At 42.0% G+C, this 19241-nt stretch overlaps 1 protein-coding gene across 1 annotated transcript in view; it reads right to left on the bottom strand.

The window, feature by feature from the left end:
* The window catches only part of casd1 (CAS1 domain sialic acid O acetyltransferase 1), a 64311-nt gene that overhangs the window by 26753 nt on the left and 18317 nt on the right, over positions 1-19241 (bottom strand). The window contains exons 2-6 of the mRNA XM_078237892.1: positions 18437-18533; positions 15430-15550; positions 8731-8775; positions 7030-7092; positions 38-82 (exon numbers count right to left, since the gene is read on the bottom strand). Of these exons, the coding sequence (XP_078094018.1) occupies positions 38-82; positions 7030-7092; positions 8731-8775; positions 15430-15550; positions 18437-18533 (371 nt within the window). The remainder of the gene's footprint in view (positions 1-37; positions 83-7029; positions 7093-8730; positions 8776-15429; positions 15551-18436; positions 18534-19241) is intronic.

The following is a 19241-nucleotide window of genomic DNA, read 5'->3' as shown; positions in this document are numbered from 1 at the left end:
AATATTCAATGACCCAATTTGAAGAAAACTAAATTACCGTAGCAGCACCCACCACAATAAGATGGGGTTTTAGTTGGGCACCCTGTAAGAAAAAACAATAGTTAAATTTCTGTAGTCATGTAAACAGGTATTCATGCTGTCAGTACAAGATAGGAAAATTATTGTGATATTAAGACTGTAAAGAAGGTTCTTAGTACATAGCTATACACGGAAGCAATGACGATAATGGAAACACTGAGAAACATGATTTCATCTTCTTAAAAATGCTAATTAACTCGGAGAAGGTAGCTAAAGAAAATAAAAGGGACCAACATCCTTTTCACTTTTTTGCATATTGATATAATGGAGTACAGCTAGGTAGAACTTAATTTGTTGGCACATAGGAAATGTTAAGATAATCGGTCTTGTGTTTCCAACAGCCAATACATGAGCAAATGACTGAGTACAAGCAACAAGAGTCTAATGATTAGCTGAGGGCATAGGTTTAAGGTGAGAGGGGAGAGATACAAAAGGGTCCAGAGACACAATTTTTTTCACTCAGAGTGGTAAGTGTCTGGAACAAGCTGCCAGAGACAGTAATAGAGGTGGGTACAATTTTTTCTTTTAAAAAGCGTTTAGACAGTTACATGGGTAAGATGGCTATAGAGGGATATGGGCCAAATGCGGGCAATTGGGACGAGCTTAGTGGTAAAAACTGGGCAGCTTGGATAAGTTGGGCCAAAGTTATAATTTATAACTCTATAAATTAGGAGTGGGGATTTTGTAAATATGTATCGAGTTTTTACTTGCATAACCAAACTTCAAAACATTCAGATTTTGCATTTCCTCCGTTGTTGCTGCTTATATATATATATATATATATATAAATAATGCAGTTCAAAATTTTCAAATCCTAGTAAGAATTGGTAATACTGACACCATTTTCAAATGTACAACACTGGTTTGGACATACTTAACTGGTAACCTTAATTTTCAAGGTTATTGGTTTTCCTTTTATTTCAATTTGTCAATGGAAAATGGGATTAAAATGAGCAGCTAGTTTCTTTTTTTAGCTGGTGCAGATATGATTGACTGAATGGCCTATTTCTGCACCACAATTTTTCTACAGTTCTATGTCCTACTACAAGACGTAACAAAAATAGTAGGTATTTTATGGTATTTAGAGCATAGAAAAGGCATTTGACCCAGCAGGTCCATGTCAGTGTATCAACTTGAGATGGTACAGAACCAAATATTGCTGAAAGACAGTTTGTCGAAGAATTTTGTCTTGCACTCATATGATAGTTGCAAAATGCCAATGTCAGGGGAAACAACAGGGGCGATTCTCCCAAAATGAATCTCCCACATTCTGTGCACTGCAGAATGCACTAGTGTGAATCACTCAAAATCAGTGGATGGGGCCTATTCCTGCTGGAGAGGCTAGCAGCATAGTGCTGAATGGGCCACCGCGCATGCGCCGATCTGTCAGCGCCGAGACTAGCGCATGCACAGTGGCCCTGTCTGCTGGCTTCCCGATTGCTGGCCAGCCCCGCGACCCCTGCATCGCCAGCTGTGCGACCCCCGTCATGGCCCAATTGCTGGCCCGAAGGCTAGCGGGCCCGGAGATTTTAGTCCCGGGCCCATTAATGATATTAAAAGTGTATTCAAATTGACATTTAAATAAATTATGCAGCTCTGCACCGGAAATCGATGCAGCGCTGATGGCACTGGAAATCGGGCTGCCAAAGATATGTGGAAGCCGTGGTGCCCAGCGGGGAACCCATGAAATGGCCTTCACTAGAGTCTCCCAGCCCGCAGCACAACAAAAGCAGTATAGCGGGCTGGGCGAATCGCCCCCAACAACTTTATACTGTATGAGAAGAGAGTGCTGATTGGTTGGCAAGTGCACCCTGAATGGCAGAGGTGTAGTATCATGATCCCAGTTGATGTTACTGCTGAACAAGTCAGATCCCTGAGTGGAACCTGGCTTGATAGATGTAACTTGTAAGTTTTGTTTAGATACTAAACAGAATCACAGGACTGATGAACTTTTAACAAAACAATAAAACATTTATTAAACAAGAAAAGATGAACTACAATACATTTCTCCTTCACTCCAGCTATACATTTACAGATATATACTGATTTATAAAGGAGAACGCAAGTTACAAAATCAATCTTAAACTCTAATGTTTTCAGTCAGTATACAGTCCAGTCTATGTAAACCATTGGCAAAATGTGGTTTGACACTCCACACTCAAACAAAATGATAGATGCCACTCAAAATGCTGTCGGGATAGTTATCTTGAACAGTATGTTACAGAACCGACGAGGGAACGAGTTATCTTAGATCTGGTAATGTGTAACGAGGTAGGTAGAATTAAGGATGTTCTTGTGAAGGACCCTCTTGGGTCAAGTGATCACAATATGGTTGAATTTCTGATACAAATGGAAGAGGAGAAAGTAGGGTCCCATACCACTGTCCTCTGTTTGAACAGAGGGAAGTACGATAGGATGAGGGCTAAATTGGCTAAGGTGGACTGGGAGAGCAGGCTGGTAGGTAGGGCAGCTGAGGAACAGTGGAGGATTTTTAAGGAGATCCTTTTCAGTACTCAGAAACAATACATTCCGGTGATAAAGAAGGGTTGTAAGAAAAGGGATAACCAGCCGTGGATAACGAAGGAAATTAAGGAGAGTATTAAATTAAAGACCGATGCGTACAGAGTGGCCAAAAATAGTGGAGAATCGGAAGATTGGGAAAACTTTAAAGAAACAACAAAGAACGACTGAGAAAGCAATAGAGAAAGGAAAGATAGGTTATGAAGCTAGGCTAGCTCTAAATATAAAAAATGATAGTAAAAGCTTTTACAAATATATAAAAAGGAATAGAGTGGCAAGAGTGAATGTTGGACCCTTGGAGGATGAGAGGGGGGATTTAATAGTGGGAAATGAGGAAATGGCTGAAACTTTAAATAAGTTTTTTGTGTCGGTCTTCATGGTGGAAGACACAAATAGTTTACCGAATATTGACGATAGAGGGTTGGTAGGAGGAGAGGTACTCGATACAATTAATGTTACCAGGGAGGCAGTGCTTGGTAGACTAACGGGACTGAAGGTGGACAAGGCCCCAGGCCCGGATGGAATGCATCCCAGGGTACTGAAAGAAATGTCAGAGGTAATAGCGGATGCGTTCGTGGTTATTTATCAAAATTCATTGGATTCTGGGGTAATGCCGGCGGATTGGAAAACGGCTAATGTTACGCCGCTGTTTAAAAAAGGAAATAGACAAAAGGTGGGTAACTACAGGCCGGTTAGCTTAACGTCTGTAGTTGGGAAAATGCTGGAATCCATCATTAAAGAAGAAATAGCAGGCCATCTGGATAAGAATGGTTCGATTAAGCAGACGCAGCATGGATTCATGAGGGGAGAGTCGTGCTTGACGAACTTGTTAGATTTTTATGAAGATGTGACTAGTGCGGTTGACAGAGGGGAACCGGTGGATGCGGTGTTTTTGGATTTCCAAAAGGCGTTTGATAAGGTGCCTCACAAAAGGTTGCTGAAGAAGATTGGGTCACACGGAGTTGGGGGTAGGGTGTTAGCGTGGATTGGGGATTGGCTATCCGACAGGAAGCAGAGAGTCGGAATAAATGGGTGCTTTTCTGGTTGGCGGATGGTGACTAGTGGCGTGCCGCAGGGATCGGTACTGGGGCCTCAACTATTTACCATTTATATCGACGATCTGGAGGAGGGGACTGAGTGTAGGGTAACAAAGTTTGCAGACGACACAAAGATAAATGGAAAAGTGACTCGTGTGGAGGGCGTAGAAGGTCTGCAGAGAGATTTGGACAGGCTGAGTGAGTGGGCGAGGATCTGGCAGATGGAGTATAACGTTAACAAATGCGAGGTTATTCACTTTGGAAGAAGTAATAGCAAATTGGATTATTATCTAAATGGAAAGAAATTACAACATGCTGCTGTGCAGAGGGACCTGGGGGTCCTTGTGCATGAGACGCAAAAACCCAGTCTGCAGGTGCAACAGGTGATCAAGAAGGCAAATGGGATGTTGGCCTATATGTCAGTCACCAGTGGTGTGCCCCAGGGATCTGTTCTGGGACCCTTGCTGTTTGTCATTTTCATAAATGACCTGGATGAGGAAGTGGAGGGATGGGTTGGTAAGTTTGCTGACGACACGAAGGTTGGTGGGGTTGTGGATAGTCTGGAGGGATGTCAGAAGTTACAGAGGGACATAGATAGGATGCAAGACTGGGCGGAGAAGTGGCAAATGGACTTCAACCCAGATAAATGCGTCGTGGTCCATTTTGGCAGGTCGAATGGGACGAAGGAGTACAATATAAAGGGAAAGACTCTTAGTACGGTAGAGGATCAGAAGGACCTTGGGGTCCGGGTCCATAGGACTCTAAAATCGGCCCCGCAGGTGGAGGAGGTAGTTAAGAAGGCGTATGGTGTGCTGGCCTTTATCAATCGAGGGATTGAGTTTAGGAGTCCGGGGATAATGATGCAGCTACATAAGACCCTCGTCAGACCCCACTTGGAGTACTGTGCTCAGTTCTGGTCACCTCATTACAGGAAGGATGTGGAAAAGATTGAAAGGGTGCAGAGGAGATTACAAGGACGTTGCCTGGATTGAGTGGCATGCCTTATGAGGATAGGCTGAGGGAGCTCAGTCTTTTCTCCTTGGAGAGACGTAGGATGAGAGGAGACCTAATAGAGGTATATAAGATGTTGAGAGGCATAGATCGGGTGGACTCTCAGAGGCTTTTTCCCAGGGTGGAAATGGCTGCTACGAGAGGACACAGGTTTAAGGTGCTGGGGGGTAGGTACAGGGGGAATGTTAGGGGGAAGGTTTTCACACAGAGGGTGGTGGGCGAGTGGAATCGGCTGCCGTCAGTGGTGGTGGAGGCAAACTCAATAGGGTCTTTTAAGAGACTCCTGGATGAGTACATGGGACTTAATAGGATGGAGGGTTATAGGTAGGCCTAAAAGGTAGGGATATGTTCGGCACAACTTGTGGGGCCGAAGGGCCTGTTTTGTGCTGTAGTTTTCTATGTTTCTATGTTTCTATATCGCAAGGGGGATAGAATATAAAAGCAGAGATGTCTTGCTGCATCTGTACAGGGCATTGGTGAGGCCGCAGCTGGAATACTGTGTGCAGTATTGGTCCCCTTATTTGCGGAAGGATATATTGGCCTTGGAGGGAGTGCAGAGAAGGTTCACCAGGTTGATACCAGAGATGAGGAGTGTTGATTATGAGGAGAGACTGAGCAGATTGGGTTTGTACTCGTTGGAATTTAGAAGGCTGAGGGGGGATCTTATAGAGACCTATAAGATAATGAAGGGGCTGGATAGGGTAGAGATGGAGAGATTCTTTCCACTTAGAAAGGAAACTAGAACTAGAGGGCACAGCCTCAAAATAAAGGGGGGTCAGTTTAGGACAGAGTTGAGGAGGAACTTCTTCTCTCAGAGGGTGGTGAATCTCTGGAATTCTCTGACCACTGAAGTGGTGGAGGCTGCCTCGTTGAATATGTTTAAATCACGGATAGATGGATTCCTGATCGGTAAGGGAATTAGGGGTTATAGGGATCAGGCAGGTAAGTGGAACTGATCCACTTCAGATCAGCCATGATCTTATTGAATGGCGGGGCAGGCTCGAGGGGCTAGATGGCCTACTCCTGCTCCTATTTCTTATGTTCTTAAAACAGCTTCTACAGATCAACTCCCCCCAGGTGCGTGTCACATTGTAAGCCAACCGGTCTCAGTAGAATTCTGTCTTCCACTTGAGGGTTTCCAATATCCACTCTCGAAGAACATAACTTGAAATCTTCTTTCAAAGATACTTTTTTCCCCAGATGTCTTCACAAAGATCCACCTCCAGAATTTCAACCTCTCCTTCTGGTATTTCTCGGGATCGCCATTTATATTCAACCTTCCAGACAATGTCGCAGATACCGAGCCACCCCAACAGAACACCACGGCTTCACTGATCCTAGTATCCCTGAATCCCTCGGAATAGCCTTAAATATATTCAATGACTGAACATCTGCAGTTTTTTGTGTTGGAGAATTGCGAAGATTCACAAACCTCAAATGAAGAAATTTTTCCTCATCTCAGTGCTAAATAGTTGCACTAGCTTTAGATGCCTAGCTAGAGGTAAAGTTTCACAACATCTACCATGTCAAACAGACAGTATGATGATGAGAAACAGGAGAGGGTCCAAGGATAGATCCTTGGGGGTACTGGAAATAATGATGCAGAGGTGGGAAAAGATACCTTTATTCTCTGGCAATAACTCAACTGATAAGAATGTCGGCAGGCGAGTAATCATAGAAATCATAGAAACCCTACAGTGCAGAAGGAGGCCATTCGGCCCATCGAGTCTGCACCGACCACAATCCCACCCAGGCCCTACCCCCACATATTTACCCACTAATCCCTCTAACCTACGCATCTCAGGACTCTAAGGGGCAATTTTTAACCTGGCCAATCAACCTAACCCGCACATCTTTGGACTGTGGGAGGAAACCGGAGCACCCGGAGGAAACCCACGCAGACACGAGGAGAATGTGCAAACTCCACACAGACAGTGACCCGAGCCGGGAATCGAACCTGGGACCCTGGAGCTGTGAAGCAGCAGTGCTAACCACTGTGCTACCGTGCCGCCCTACCAGTCCTGGTACAGTCCTACCAACCTGGATAACAGAAGAGGTGTTCATCATCAAAGGGTGTATGCAGAAACTGTGTAATTGTGTGTTGCTTTCTCCAAGGCAATACATCAAGTCAGTCAGAATTGACTTGCCATCCAATCAGCATCATTTTTTTCTTGTGATTGAAATTGTTGCGATTGTTTGAAATTGGGCATTCTTATATTTGACCTAATGAGTGCAAGTCAAAAAGCTTTGGTGACATGTCTCTTTTCAGCAATCTTCTGGAATCTATTTGCATATTTTCCATAATAATTAACTCTCTTGATCATATTTGAATTTGGCAATTATCCCATATGTTTCCAATATTAGAAAATAAGTTGATACAAACCTCAGTCCAAGCTTTAAAACAATTCTTCATGGAGTTATTTACTTCTGGGTACCATAAAAAATCCTATAGTTGGAAACAAAGTAAAAATACTAAGCAAAAGCAGAGGTTTTTCAATCCCTGAACTTTGGGCAGTAGAGGAGGTAATGAGGGTAGAAGCAAAGATGCAGCTCATCGAGATTAAGACACAAGGCTGTATTCTCAGCCCCTGACTATACTCCTTATACACCTATGACAATGTGGCCAAATTCCCCTCCAATTCGATTTTCAAGTTTGCTGACGACACTGTAGTGGTCGGATCTCAAACAATGACGAGACAGAGTACAGGAATGAGATAGAGAATCTGGTGAACTGGTGCGATGACAATAATCTCTCCCTCAATGTCAACAAAACGAAGGAGATTGTCATCGACTTCAGGAAGCGTAAAGGAGAACATGCCCCTATCTACATCAATGGGGATGAAGTAGAAAGGGTCGAGAGCTTCAATTTTGTAGGTGTCCAGATCACCAATAACTTATCCTGGTCCCCCCATGCCAACACTACAGTTAAGAAAGCCCACCAATACCTCTACTTTCTCAGAAGATTAAGGAAATTTGGCATGTCAGCTATGACTCTCATCAACTTTTACAGATGCACCATAGAAAACATTCTTTCTGGTAGTATCACAGCTTGGTGTGGCTCCTGCTCTGCCCAAGACCACAAGGAACTACAAAAGGTGATGAATATAGTCCAATCCATCACTCAAATCAGCCTCCCATCCATTGACTCTGTCTACACTTCCCGCTGCCTCGGCAAAGCAGCCAATATAATTAAGGACCCCAAGCACCCCGGACATTCTCTCTTCTACCTTCTTCCTTTGGGAAAAAGATACAAAAGTCTGAAGTCCCGTACCAACCGACTTAAGAACAGCTTCTTCCCTGCTGTTGTCAGACTTTTGAATGGACTTACCTTACAATAAGTTGATTTTTCTCTATACCCCAGCTATGACTGTAACATTACATTCTGCACTCTCTCGTTTTCTTCTCTATGAACGGTATGTTTTGTCTGTATAGCACGCAAGAAACAATACTTTTCACTGTATACTAACACATGTGGCAATAATAAATCAAATCATCAGTAAAGACAAAAGCTGGAAAGCTGAGAGATTATCACAGCCAAGCTTAAATTATTTTTATCCTTTATCCACACACTTTATAATGCTGTCACTGAAGATAAGAAAATATTTCTTTTCTGCTCCCAGTTCAGAGATCAATTACAGCTTCCATATGCAACCTTGCATCTTGGGGAGTTGAGAAAACCTTATATTGCACCTACAGAGCACACATGCAGCACCAGTAAATACATCCTTCACCGACAGATTCATAAAGCAGAGCCACAAAATCTCTTTAATAAAGACAAGTTATTGCTACCAGTTAGAACTTTTCATAATGTTGGAAAAGATAAATTTGAGAACTGTAACTCTTAATTAAAACAACTGCTTTTCAACATTCTGCACAATTGTGACTATTATTTCCCAGACCTCAATTAGCTATTTGTATTTCCTTGCTTGAATTCAATGATTCACTGCTGAATTTAGCTTCTATTAAATATTCTCCAAGCTGCTTGTGCGATCAAACAGTGCTATCCCAGTTAAGTTCACGAAAACATAAAAATATCACTTAATAAGTGCCTCAGAGAAAATAGTTAAAGAATGTTGGAACTTACAACTTTCAACGAAGTACTTCTGTCTTCAAAGGAAATGTTCTCATGCTGTCAATTAAGTAAATTATCAAATTAAAATTAGTTTTAAAAATGGTTAACAGACAGCAAAGCTTACAGCATGATGATCAACATTTAACATTCACACGGATTTTAACATCCTCCAACACTCTCCAATCTTGTGGATACAAAACTGGCTCGGTCAAAGAAGACAGAGGGTAGCAGTGGAAGGGAGCATTTCTGAATGGAGGGCTGTGACAAGTGGTGTTCCTCAGGGATCAGTGCTGGGACCTTTGCTGTTTGTAATATATAGATATAAAAATGATTTGGAGGAAAATGTAACTGGATTGATTAGTAAGTTTGCGGACGACACAAAAGTTGGTGGATTTGCGGATAGCGATGAGGACCATCAGAGGATACAGCAGGATATAGATCAGTTGGAGACTTGAGTGGAGAGATGGCAGATGGAGTTTAATCCGGATAAATGTGAGATAATGCATTTTGGAAGGTCTAATACAGATAGGAAATATACAGTAAATGGCAGAACCCTTAGGAGTATTGATAGGCAAAGGGATCTGGGTGTACAGGTACACAGGTCACTGAAAGTGGCAATGCAGGTGGAGAAGGTAGTCAAGAAGGCATACGGCATGCTTGCCTTCATCAGCCGGGGTATTGAGTTTAAAAATTGGCAACTCATGTTGACGCTTTATAGAACCTTAGTGAGGCCGCACTTGGAATATAGTGTTCAATTCTGGTCGCCACACTACCAGAAGGATGTGGAGGCTTTGGAGAGGGTACAGAAAAGATTTACCAGGATGTTGCCTGGTATGGAGGGCATTAGCTATGAGGAGAGGTTGGAGAAACTTGGTTTGTTCTCACTGGAGCGATGGAGGCTGAGGGGAGACCTGACAGAAGTCTACAAGATTGTGAGAGGCATGGACAGAGTGGATAGTCAGAAGCTTTTTCCCAGGGTGGAAGAGTCAATTACTAGGGGGCATAGGTTTAAGGTGCGAGGGGCAAGTTTTAAAAGAGATGTACGAGGCAGATCTTTTACAGAGAGAGTGGTGGGTGCCTGGAACTCGTTGCCGGGGGAGGTAGTGGAAGCGGATACGGTAGTGACTTTTAAGGGGCGTCTTGACAAGTCCATGAATGAGATGGAAATAGAGGGATATGGTCCCCGGAAGCATAGGGGGTTTTAGTTAAGTCGGGCAGCATGGTCAGTGCAGGCTTGGAGGGCCGAAGGGCCTGTTCCTGTGCTGTAATTTTCTTTGTTCTTTGTACACAAACCATTGCAATATCTTTATTTTTCCAATTGTACTCTTGGACATTTTTCAAAAATCATTTAGTATATGTGTTGATGGTAATCCTATTTATCACAGATAAAAATTAGCAATTGTGTTCAGCTCCCATTCAGTACAATAGATCAGCAGCTACAGCTTAACCAGAGTTTCTCAGCCCCTTATTTTGAAAGATAACTATTTTTGTAGCAATCTCAACTATAAGTAGAATTAAATCACAGAATTCAAACTTGCAGTGCCTAAAATATAATTAGATGAATGGAACTTGCGTGGCAGATTCTGTTGGCTTAGCTCGCAATATATTAATTTTAAATCAGAGCTGTGTTTTTGCATATTACCAGTTTTTCATGCTATTCCTATAATTTCAGATTTTCTATACATTCAAGAAACTGGATATACATAATGCCCATCATGATCTCAGGACATTCAAAGTGCTTTGCAGTGAATGAGCTACATTTTAAGTATAGATATTTGTGATGCAAGGCAATGCTAACTTATGTGTGGGAAGATCCTAGTCAGCAAGGAATTAAATGACTGGGTACTCTTTTCCTCGTGATATAGGTCAAGAGATATAGCTTTGCAGCAGTCCCTCAGGGCTGCACTGACGTGTCAGCCTAAATTATATGCTCCAATCGAAGTAGGGCTGAATCCCACAAATATCTGACTCTGCTGGGAATGCTGCCACTGAGGAGTGACTGACTTGGTGAGAAAACAAAGTTATGTTGAAAACAAAGTTAATGGTCGGCATACTATATTCACCCATTTAGAGTGCAGAATACAGAACATTCACTGACTTAATCTTTGAGCAGAATGTTTAGAACTAAGAAGATAAGAACAACACAAGATTACAATTTGTTAAGATAGCTCGGAATAAACTTTTATTGCAAATTTTTGATGTATTTCATCTTAGAATTCTTTTCCTGCCTCCAAGTCGATCTTGTCAACTATCTCTCCTGAGTTTTAATTAATTTTTGTTCTTGGGATGTGGGTGATGCTGGAAGAGTCACATTTGATCCTGATTTCTAGTTGCCCTGAGGTGGTGGCTGGTCTTCTAAAATTGCTGCAGTTTAAGTGATAATGATGATCAACAACAGCAACTTATATTTACTGGTAATGAAGTGTCTCGAGGTGCTTCAAACGACCATTAGAAAGCACATAATGACACTGAACCACAAAAGGTGATACTGGGTAAAGCTTAGTCAAATAGATAGGTTTTAGAGAGGGCGTTAGAGGAGGAAAGAAATATAGAGAGACAAAGAGGTGTAGGCAGAGAATTCAAGAGCTCAAGGCACAGCTGGGCCACCAATGGTGGAGTAATTAAAACTGCGGATGCACAGAGACATTGTCTCTGTGCACTGTTTGAGAGCACATTTCCACTCCATCTGACGAAGGAGCAGCGCTCCGAAAGCTTATGGTATTTGCTACCAAATAAACCTGTTGGACTTTAACCTGGTGTTGTGAGACTTCTTCCTGATGCACAAAAGGCCAGGAATGTAGTTATGTCATGCAGATATGGGCGGCATGGTGGCATAGTGGTTAGCACTGCTGCTTCTCAGCGCCAGGGACCTGGGTTCAATTCCAGCCTTGGATGAAGGCAATTCCAGTGTGTGTGGAGTTTGCACATTCTCCCCGTGTCTGCGTGGGTTTCCTTCGGGTGCTCCGGTTTCCTCCCACAGTCCAAAGTTGTGCAGGTTGGGTGGATTGGCCATGGTAAATGTGTGAGGTTACGGGGATAGGGCAGATGAGAAGGCCTGGGTAAGATACTCTGTCAGAGAGTTGGTGCAGACTTGATGAGTTGAATGGCCTCTTCTGCACTGTAGGGATTCTATGATTCATAGGACTGTGAAGACAAGAGGAGATTCTTTTTAATTTGTTCTTTTATGGAACGTAGGGATCACTGGCTAGGCCAGCGTTTATTATCCATCTCTAATTGCCCTCGAGTGGTAAGCCACCACTTTCAATCGCTACAATCCATGCAGAGTAAATAAACTACACTGCTGTTCAGGAGGGAGCTCCAGGATTATAACCCAGTCGCGGTGAAAGAAAGGAGACGTAGTTTTAAGTCAGGATGGCGCGTGGCTTGGAGGGGAACTTGCAGATGATTTTGTTCCCATGCATCTAATGCCCTTGCCCTTCTAAGGGGTAGAAGTCATGGGTTTGGAAGGATCTGCTGGAGGTGCCTTGGCAAGTTGCTGCAGTGCATCTTGTAGATGGTACACAGTGTGCGTCAGTGGTGGGTGCCAATCAAGCATGTGCTTTGTCCTGGATGGTGCTGAGCTTTTGTGTGTCTTTGAAATTACTCTCCACTTGTCTGGATGAGTGTATTACATCACACTCCTGACTTGTGTCTTGTAGATGGCGGACAGGCTTTGCAGCATCAGGAGAGGAGTTACTCTTTACAGAATTCCAAGCCTCTGACTGGCTTATGCAGCCAAAGTATTTATATGGCCGGTCCAGTTCAGTTTCTGGTCAATGGTAACTCCCAGGATGCTGAAAGTGGCGGATTCAGCAATCGTAATGCTATTGAAAGTCAACGGGATGTGGTTGGATCATCTCCTGTTGGAGATGGCCTTTTCTTGGCAGTGGGTGGCATAAATGTGCTTGCCACTTAGCAGCCCAAGCCTTTTTGGTGGTTAGTTACTGGTGTATATGTGCACAAACTCCTTTAGTATCCAAGGAATCACAAATGGTGCTAAATCATGAGTGAGCATCCCCACTTCTGACCTTGTGATGGAAGGTCATTGATGAAGCAACTGAAGATGGTTGGGCCTAGGATAGTAACCTGAGGAACACCTGTAGTGATGTCCTAGGACTGAAATGATTGACCTTCAACACACAAAACCATCTTCCTTTTGTGCTAGGTATGACTCTAACTATTGGATTTCACATGTCTCCTATTAATTGAATCAAGGTTTTGATTTCTTTTTCTCTGAAAACACACAAGGTCCAAAATCCATCATTGACTCAGTACCGAGGTTGCTTGTTTTGAGGCACTGTTTTAACCCCACTACTGACCGAGTGGGCCAAGTTCTAAGGACATAGCTGCTTGATTGGGTCTGTGGTAGGTGGAGAGGATAATCAAGAGGACAAAACCTACTTGACCCCAGTCTACCTGTTGCAATTGCATCTGTCCATGACAGTATCGGTAGGAGCGGCCACTACAAGATCCTTATAGAGACAAGTCTCATCTTCACATTAAGGATACCCTCCATTGTGTTGAGTAGCACTACCACAATGCTAAATGGGACAGATTTTGAACAGATCTAGGAACTTAAAACTGGGCATCCCCGAGGAGCTGTGGGCCATCAGCAGCAGCAGAATTGTATACAACCATGACCTGTAACCTCATACCGCAGGATGTTCCCCACTCTACCGGGGGATCAACCCTGGGTCAATAAGGAGCATAGGAGAACATGCAGCAGCACCAGGAGGGCATACAGCAGCACCAAGAATACCTAAAGATGAAGTGTCACTCGAGTGAAGCTACAACACAGGTATACCTGCATGCAAATAGCAAGAACAGCATGCAATAGACTGAGCTAAGCGATCTCACAACCAACGGATCAGATCTAAGCTTTGCAGACCTGCCATATCAAGTAGTGAATTATGGTGGACAACTAAACAACTAATTGGAGAAGGAGGCTCCACAAATATTTCCATCTTCAAATGATAGGAGAGCCCAGCACCTTAGTGCAAAAAAGAAGGCTGATGCATTTGCAACATTCTTCAACCAGAAGTACTGAGTAGATGATCCATCTTTGTCTCCTCCTGTTCCCAGCATCACAGATGCCAGTCTTCAGTCAATTCGATTCATTTCACATGATATCAAGAACAGCTGAAGATGCTGGATATTGCAAAAGCTATGGACCTTGAAAATATTCCAGCAATTGTACTGTGCTCCAGAACTAACTGCGTCTTTAGCCAAGCTGTTCCAGTTGGGCGACAACACTGGCACCTACTCACTCATGTAGGAAACTGCCCAGGTATGACCTGTCCACAAAAGTAGGACAAATTCAATCCTGGTCAATTACAGCCGCAATAGTCTATTTTCAATCATCGGCAAAGTGATGGGAAGGGGTCATCAACAGTGCTATCAAGCGGCAATTATTCAGCAATAACCTACTTGCTGATGCTCAGCTTGGTTCCGCCAGGGTCATTCCTCCTGACCTCGTTAGAGCCTTAGTCCAACATGGACAAAAGAGCTGAATTTGAGAAGTGAGGTGAGGGTGATTGCCCTTGACATCAGGTAGCATTTGACCGAGTGCGGCATCAAGGGTAGGTGGCAGGGAGATTGCCTGCTGGAGATAATGTGCCTCATGCCTTCAAACCCACCAGCAGGGAGTATTAAATCCAACCCAAAGAGTCCGAATATTGATCGATCACAACAGATGTAAAATTAAAAACTCTGGAAACAAATGAAATTTTAGGTGATTTCCTTAGTAAAGGGTAGCAGAGAACTGTCAACGTATTTCCTTTATAAATGTTCATACTTAAAAAAATACTATAGTTACATCACAGGGTTTCCTTTGCTGCTCATTATTTCTCATTTCTTTTCTTTGCTTTCTGCAATCTATGCTGTTTCCATCTCCGTGATATCACCCAACTCCACCTGGGCCTCCGTTTATCTGCTGCTGATTAGGACTTGTTGCTTGTAGACTCCACTACTTTAATAAATTCCTACCTGACCTCCACATTCTCGCCTCCATAAACTAGAGGGCATCCAAAACTATACTGCTCATGTCTCAACTCACATCACCCATCAGCCATACTCATTTGACATATATTGGCTCCTGGTTAAGCAAAATCTTGATTTTAGAATTCTCATTAAAACTTTCAAATCTCTCTATGGCCTACTCCCTCTATTCTCTGTAATGTCAGATTTTAATTCTATCATTAGCTGCTGTGCCTTCAGCCATGCCCCAAGCTTTGTGTGTAATTCCCTCCTTACACCTCTCTGCCTTTTTCCTCCAAAAGCACTTTTTTATTTAAAAACCAAGTTTTTAGTTATCTGCTCTAATATCTCTGTGGTGCAGTGTCAAATTTTGTTTAGTGACATTCCAAAGTGCCTTGGGACATTTTACTATATTAAAAGCATATGTAATATTTAATATGTAATATGATTAAATGCTGCAGTATACAGAAAACATATAGGAACTCATTTTAACTTTAATTGTCTGTGCAAAATCTTGATGCTGGTTCCTAAAACTAAAACTTTTTGATGTATTTAATTAATGTTAGAGCTGTATAGAGTTAAAACACGCTGAAAAACTCATAAGCTAAAATCAAACGCAAAGCTTCAGAGCGTGAGTCTTATTATTTACTAGATGGCAGCAATGAAATTTCCTAGTGTAAACCCTGCCCTCTAATATTCATATAGTCTAAACCAAAGTAAAAAAACAGATTGTACCTTGTTACCTTCTTCTTTAGTACCAGAGTTTAAAATTTTAATAAAGGAGTAGAACAATTGCCGAATTCTGGAATCTCCTACAAAAGTTACGTATTTGTTCATAAGACAACTCTTTACTTCACTGAAGAAAAGAAAAAAATGTTACAAGTTGAACAGGGAAGTAATAAAAATTAGTACATTGGAATTAAAAACACACGCACACACCCATATCTCCTGTTACATTTACAGTTCTAATTAAAATTTTCCAGCATCATTGTTTTAGATTGGCCACGCAAATAGTATTTGGAACAGACAACATTTCAGCCACATTCCAAATCAAGGAACTATCCTAGATGTAAAGGCCAAAATATGCACATTAATGGCAAGGTAATCAAGGCAAGAATAGAAATGCTAAGAGATGGAGATAAAATTGCATTGGAGATTGAGAGGATACAGTACTAAGTACAATATTTTGCCTTGGTTAAAGAGAATGAGTACAAATTAAGACATCACCGACTTGAAGATTTACATCTGAGGATCAGAAAGGAATCAAGAGAAATCCTGGAAGCTCAGATTAAAATTTTCCCTCTTCAAAAAATGGGATAAAACAGGAAATTATAAACCAGTAAATCTTACTTCAATTACTGGTAATAAAAAATATGAAATTACTAGGCACTTTGATTAACCATTAATCAGGACGACCCAGCATAGATTTTGAAAAGTCTGGCTAACCTCAGAATTCTTTGTAGAAATACAAGTTAGATTAGGGAAAATGGCTATGTATGGATGATATGGATTTCACCAGGAAGGAACAAGCATTTGAAGTTTTGTCACTGTTATAATGTAGGAAAACTGGCAGCAAATTTGCACACAGCAAACTCCCACAAACAACAGTGTGATTATTACCAGATAATCTGTTTTTGTGATGTTGATTGAGGACACATATTTGCTGAGGCACTGGGGAGAACTCCGAAATAATGCCTTAGCGCACTGAAATAGTGCACTGCCTCAACACTAACCGAAAAGTGTCAGTTTTGGATTTTGCAATTAAGTTCTGAAAACAGGGCATGAGTCTGGATCCCTGAGTCAAAGGCAAGAGTGTTACCAAGTTATCAGTACAATAGTAAACAGCAGTCAGAGATTCAGAAATCAAAGATCAAATTCAATGTTTGATTTGAAAAGGAGAAACTTAACACAGATATGACGATCTTAGATTTTGCTATGGCTAATGTTAAAGGAATAGGGTAGAGATTGATGACAGAAACTGGTCAAGCCTATTGGCTGAATGGTGGAAGGTATTCAAAAATCAATCAGGCTTGATTCAGGACAGTATACATTCATAATGGGGGAGAGTTCTACCATGGTTGACCAAACAGGTGAGACACAATGTAAACGTAAAAGGAAAGAGCATGTAACTGCAAAAAATAAAGAGATCTCTCCAGAGGACTGGGAAATATACAAGCCTTTGCAATTAAATAAGAAAGAGGGTAGTTTCCCTTAAAAATTTGCAATGTTACAAATGAAGGAAATAACAAAATTTTTGAATTGATTTGGCATCAAATTTGGGGTCAGCAGCAAATAATTGTTCATTACACTTCACGTGCCCAAACTTCCAATGGGCTTTTGCACCTCAACTTGCAATGATCAGCATTCCAAAATAGCACACCTTCTACAGCGTTTCTGGCAGCTGTACAAACATGGCAAACATCTCCTCCATGACAAAACAGATTGAAGAATCATTACTGAGTCACGGTGGCCCTGATTTTACCAGCACGGCCGCCCCGAAATCTGGGACGGGTGAGGCTCACAGAACGGCATTCCCCATTGGCCTCGGGTGCGATCTTACGAGCCTCGGGCGGCCGTGCCAGTAAAATCAGGGGCACTGAGTCTGAACCAGGATGCAAAGGTTAGAATAATTCAATGGTAAATTCTTTACAGAAAGTAAAATAGAGGGGGGGGGGCGGGAAAAGAAAGATGGAATTAAGAGGCAGATGCATTCAAAAGTAAAAAGACAAACATTTTTATTTAATTTTTTAAGCTCTCGAACAACAATTAAAATCTGAATGAATGAGATACAAGTTAATTTTCATACCAGAGATGATGTTTGGCCATAATTAAGACTTGTAACAATTTATACTGGAATGAACAAGCCCCTAACTATTTCTGCATGTTTAGTGGGTAGCACGTATGTACCCTAACTTCATGCTGTCTTATGCTCCACAATGTTGAGCTTCTCAGTGAAAAAGAGTTGACTGTTGACAGGTCAATTAGCCTTAGAGAACACCGGAATGCACAATACTGCTCTCATCTATGTCCATATAAGCACTTTCCAATAGAGACTCACTGGGTATCCAGCACTGAAGGGAATTACACTGAACTCTGTCCTTTGTAACATTTGGAAGACTGGCTTTGCAAAATTGGGAGTTAGAAATCATCCATTGTGTTATTTACTGCACAGGGAACTTTTGCACTTCCTTAAGAGTACAATCGCTATTTTGTGCAAGAATACTTAAAAACAAACACACTGCAGGGGCACATGGGAGGAACTTAACTTTAAACCACTCAGTTCGAGTTGTTTAGAGCAGAATCACATATTTTACAAGAAACATAAATAAACCAATGAAATCGTTAAAACACACTAATTTAAATAATACAGGCTAAACATCACTACGTCTGTATCAGTTGTTATAAGGGGAATGTTTTGCTCAGTTGGCTGGATAGCTGATTCGTGATGCACAGCAGTGCCAACAGCACAGGTTCAATTCCCGTACCAGCTGAGGTTATTCATGAAGGCCCCGCCTTCTTAACCTTGCTCCTCAACTGAAGTGTGGTGATCCTCAAGTTAAATCACCACCGATCAGCTCTCCTCTTCAAAGGTCAATATGAAGAATTTTAGTCACATCATTATCAGACATCCTATTAACATGCTGGCAACTAAAATGTTGCATCACCTTGATTTACACTAATGCTACAATCCACACAAAAATACATTTAAGTGCCATATTTCAAAATATTTTAAGTCACTTGCCTGATTTTGTATTTATGCATCATGCAGCCATGCGGTTGCCACACGTTTTCACCGAGAAATCGGCCACTAGATAGGAGCCATTCACAGGTATCACCACCTAGCGAGATAATCACAGAATAGAAGAAATTTGTTGAGTGGACATTCACTAACCACAACTGGAAGCAAAGAAACAAGCAGTGGCTGATGCAAAAAGTAGAACAAGGGAATCTAGATAATGATTGAAAGCAGCAAAACATTTGGACCCATAGAGAGAACCATCTGTGCAACTCCCAGCTGGTGCCATTTGAATGTTGTCCATCTATGTCAATGGGCAGCATTTTACAGGAACAAGTGTAAATTTGGAGATATTACATTTAGTTCCCTCATCTAAAATCATTAATATAGTAAATAGCTGGGGTCCGCGCACCGATCCCTGCGGTACCCCACAAGTCACTGCCTGCCATTCGGAAAATGACCTGATTTGATTTATTATTGTCACATGTATTTACATACAGTGAAAAGTATTGTTTCTTGCGCGCTTTTCAGACAAAACATACCGTTCATAGAGATGGAAACGAGAGGGTGCAGAATGTAGAGTCACAGTCATAGCTAGGGTGTAGAGAAAGATCAACTTAATGCAAGGTAAGTCCATTCAAAAGTCTGACAGCAGCAGGGAAGAAGCTGTTCTTAAGTCGGTTGGTACGGGACCTCAGACTTTTGTATCTTTTTCCCGAAGGAAGAAGGGGGAAGAGAGAATGTCCGGGATGCGTGGGATCCTTAATTATGCTGGCTGCTTTGCCGAGGCAGCGGGAAGTATAGACAGAGT

This window comes from Mustelus asterias, chromosome 2, assembly GCF_964213995.1.
Source record: "Mustelus asterias chromosome 2, sMusAst1.hap1.1, whole genome shotgun sequence".
Taxonomy (NCBI): domain Eukaryota; kingdom Metazoa; phylum Chordata; class Chondrichthyes; order Carcharhiniformes; family Triakidae; genus Mustelus; species Mustelus asterias.
The sequence above is the reverse complement of the archived record's forward strand: the minus strand, read 5'-3'. Positions and strand labels throughout refer to the sequence as shown.